This window comes from Abramis brama (genome assembly GCF_963993115.1).
Source record: "Abramis brama genome assembly, chromosome: 23".
In the NCBI taxonomy this organism is placed as follows: Eukaryota; Metazoa; Chordata; class Actinopteri; order Cypriniformes; family Leuciscidae; genus Abramis; species Abramis brama.
In genome coordinates this window covers 12,165,377-12,169,804 of record NC_139985.1, presented here as the reverse complement: position 1 = coordinate 12,169,804, position 4,428 = coordinate 12,165,377, and the positions used below count along the sequence as shown (strand labels likewise).

General features: G+C 41.7%; 1 protein-coding gene across 1 annotated transcript; it reads left to right on the top strand.

The window, feature by feature from the left end:
• The first annotated feature begins 2,692 nt into the window (after positions 1-2,692).
• On the top strand, positions 2,693-4,428 carry gpr25 (G protein-coupled receptor 25). The gene has a single exon (XM_084101359.1). It carries the CDS (start codon positions 2,709-2,711, stop codon positions 3,819-3,821), a length of 1,113 nt encoding a protein of 370 aa, XP_083957485.1. The 5' UTR covers positions 2,693-2,708; the 3' UTR covers positions 3,822-4,428.

Sequence of the window (4,428 nt, the reverse complement as noted above, 5' to 3'; positions counted from 1 at the left end):
ATCAGGTCGTGCTTTCCCGAGGACTTACCATCAACTGCGTCGTGATGTGCGGCAATGGCGGAAACATACACTTTCAGGGTGGAGGGAGACAGCCTTCGCTCCAACCCTTCTTGCAGGAAGGAAAGCACGACACTGATGGGGCATTTTGTGGGTTCTAGATGTTTAGAAGAACACCAGTTGACGAAGAGGTTCCACTTCAACACATAGGCATGTCTCGTGGACGATGCTCTAGCGGAAGTGATGGTAGCCACCACCGCTGGTGGTAGGGTACTCAAACCTACCTCGTCCCATCCAGGAGCCACACGTGGAGGTTCCAAAGATCGGGACGAGGGTGCCATAAGGTGCCCCGTCCCTGAGAAAGCAGGTCCTTCCTCAGAGGAATTGGCCAGGGAGATGCTGTCGCGAGGAGTACTAGTTCTGGGAACCAGGTGCGGTTGTGCCAATACGGGGCAACCAATATTACCTGCTCCTCGTCCTCCCTGATCTTGCGCAAAGTCTGCGCAAGAAGGCTCACTGGGGGAAACGCATACTTGCGGAGGCCCCGCGGCCAGCTGTGCGCCAGTGCATCCGTGCCGAGCGTGCCCTCGGTCAGGGAATAAAACAGGTCGCAGTGGGATGAGTCATGGGAGGCAAACAGATCTACCTGTGCGTCCCTGAACTGATCCCAAATCAGCTGAACCGACTGGGGATCGACCGCAACCGTGCGATGGGCATGTTCCCGCAATGGGAACATGACTCATCCACAAACGCTGCCTTTGCGTGCTCGACACCCAGACACACAAGACAGCGATTGTGCCCATCAGAGTCAGAAATGTATAGACCGCAACCAGAAGCGCACGGGCGAGGCATCTTTAAAACGACGTGCCGCATGCAATGCTCTTTTGTGAAAGGAGATTTCTCCGCAAGTGTCGAAGCGACCAGGGAGATGAACACACACACTCTGGCAAATCACTGCACAGATAAGCAGGGAATGTGCACTCGCTGGAACTCGCTGTCACACCAACACTTGGAGAGAGGCTCGTCTCGAAGAGAATGAAGAGATGAACTCAGTATTGGCTGTGGAGTGAAGAATCAACTTGGCTCCGAAGCGAAAACATATCTGCATGTTGCTAGCACACTTCCTTATATACCCCCAGGGTAGGGCGGAGTTACGCTATGCAAATTCTGCAGACCCATGGCATTTCATTGCCATTGGCTCGTTTTATATACTCAAAGATGATAGGCTTTCTAAGCGAAACCCCATTCGTCGTCATCTGACGTAACTCGGAGTGACTACGAAAGGGAACTGAAATAATGCTAGACAAGGGACTGATTGAAACAGAGGGCTTAAATGCATGGGCAAACAAGACACACCTGAACAGAATACTCAAATCAATTAGTAACCATAGTGACAATTTGACAAACTTAACTAATTAAGGGAGAGCCAAAACGGGGAGAAAAAGATGCGTTTTCAAACGAAGATATATTAGTGTGGACAAGGCCTCAAACATGAACTGAACCACTGAACACTTTTCAGTGTTTTTATAAGTTATACCAGATTTAACAAAAAATTTAAATCAGTTTAATGTAATTCAAGTTTAAATGACCTAAATATCCAAGTTGATTGTACTTAATTTTTTTTTTTTTTACATTGAGGTGCGGTCACATCATCTGTTGCTCAGCAAATTCTTGAAAATTCCCCATGCAGAACACATGGACTCGATGCTTTGACCAACAGAAATCTGCTGGTTTGAAAGTTATGCTTATACATCTCTACAATATTGACAATATACAATCAACTTTTGTTTACATGTGAAATTTGATTACATTTTGCTAATGTGACCACACCTTTGCACTGTTATTTTAATTATTCCTACATGTGACTTTGAACTTATTTAACACGTCTAGTCTGTTAAAAGGTTTAAAATGGTGTAAAATATGTGGTACCCCTGTAAATACCAGAAAACCAAAACAGCTTAGAAGTCTTTGCACCTTTCACCCTTATTAACAATTTTGCACAGTTGCATTTATAAAAAATAAACCTCACCAACCATATGGTATATTTGTCTCACTTTTTTTTTGACTGCGTTTTGTTTTTTTCTTGTTTAGAGGAAGTAATTGTGCGTGAGAAAACTGCTTAAACATTATATGAAGAGTTCAGATGCAAAAGCCTCTAAGTGCCATCTGAAAATTTCTTCTAGAATGGTCATTTTTATCAAGCTTGTACATTCAAGTTCAGTAATTTCACTTAAATGACAATTAATAGGTCATTTTCATTGCCATTTAAGTGAAATTACTGACCTTAAATATACAAGCTTGATAAAAATGATCATTCTAGAAGAAAATTTTAGATGGCACTTAGAGGCTTTTGAATCTAAACTCTTCATATATACATTTGTGTTAAGATTCTCATGTGAGTGTTTTCAAAAAGCAACTACACTGATACTACACCAATTAGCAGTAAATCAAGTCCCAATAACTATTTTTGACATTGACATGATGGAGATAAAAACTTAATATACCAATGATTAACATTTCACCACTGTACGTTTGAGAGAATGCACCTCTTTGTGATAAATTTAAACGTTTTAAGGAAATAGAGTGGAGAGAGAGAGAGAGAGAGATAGATAGGGAGCCTGTTATTGCAGTTTGTGGTTTCTAAGCATGTGACATGCTAGGTTTTCTCTGCTTTGTACATCACTTGTGCACGGATGGCAAGCAGTAAAGAGATGCCACTCTCTGATGTTGCAATGAGCTCCACAAGCATTTACGATGACCTTGATTATTCTGTGAACTCCACAGATGAGTACGTCTACGGCAGTCCATTCGAGGATCTGATTTCGCTGCCCATGTCCAATGTCTACATTCCTGTGCTCTACTTCATCATGTTCTTCACTGGCTTCTTTGGAAACCTTTTTGTCATTTTGGTAATCGGCAAACGGCGACAGAAATACGGACGTCTTGTGGACACCTTCGTGCTGAACTTGGCATCAGCCGACCTTGTGTTTGTTCTCACGTTGCCAATATGGGCGGTTTCGGCACTTAATGATGACTGGCCCTTTGGTGAGGTCATGTGCAAGATCAGCAGCTTCATCATTGCAGTCAACCGTTTTTCCAACATCTTCTTCCTCACCTGCATGAGCGTGGACCGGTACTTGGCAATCGTGCGCCTCATGGACTCTCAGTTCCTACGGAGCAGCTACTGTGTGCAGATCACCTGCGGCATGGTGTGGATCATTTCTTTCTTCCTTGGAATTCCATCGTTGGTGTACCGTCAGTTGATAGACGACACGTTGTGTTCGGAGGATTTGAAATCTTCTTTCGTCCAAGGAATGAATCTCCTGACCATATTTCTAACCTTCCTGCTACCTGTACTGATTCTAGTCCTCTGTTATGGGTCGATTTTGGTTAACCTGCGGCGTCACTGTCACACTGCCGCAAACTCACATGCAGAAGCCAGACAACGCCATACCCTCAAGATCGTGTTGGCAATAATTGCGGCCTTTCTGATTTCCTGGCTTCCTTTCAATTTGTTCAAGACCATCCAGATCATCTTACTGATGAGAACGGGAGATCTTAGCAGGGACACAAGGTCGATCATACTTAATGGACTGACGCTGTCTTGCTGCCTGGCATTTCTCAACAGTTGTGTAAATCCAGCCATCTACTTTTTTCTGGATAAGCATTTCAGGCGCAGAGCCTCGGCCCTGTGTCTGAGCTGCCTGGGTCAAAGAGACGTGCACCAGAGCTCCTCTAATTCTTTCTCTAATGGAACTTCTGAGACTTACTCAGGAAATTCTTCAACCCGCGGGCGTCTTTTCTCACTTACTCGGAAGGAGTGAAATCTGCTGCAGAACGTCTTTATCAGTGATGCTATTTTATTTCATTTTGAGCAATGTTCTATACATTCTATATTTGATTTCCTACATTAAAATAGATTATGTATTGGTATTACTTAAGTGCATAAGATACATTCAAATAAATTGCACACAATGCAAGCATCATGTAAGTACACATTTTGACTAATCTAGAAAGCATCATTAATCTACATGATCATTATATAACAATTTAGTTACAATTGTGCATATTCAGAATTCATTATGTTTATACTATTAGACACAACTTCATTTTTATATTTACTTGTGTATGTTTGCTAAGTAATCAAACTTTTGAGCAATGTTACTTCATAAAAATAAATGATGCATTAGTGAACATATTACTTAATGTACAATATTAATTAAGGTAAATCACAAGCAAGCATGTATGGACATATTTTTGACAGTAATCATCTAGAAAGCATTATTATTCTGCGTGGACATTACATAGCCATTTAGTAATTGTGAATAATCAGAATTGATTATGCTTATGCTTTTCCTAGATACAACTTTAAAATAAATGTTTGTTTTTTTTATATTTACTTGTGTATGTATGCTAAGTAATAAACTTTCT

What these genes read in the sequence shown, in the direction of transcription:
- gpr25 (XM_084101359.1), top strand. Translation starts at nt 2,709, where the DNA reads ATGCCACTCTCTGATGTTGCAATGAGCTCCACAAGCATTTACGATGAC.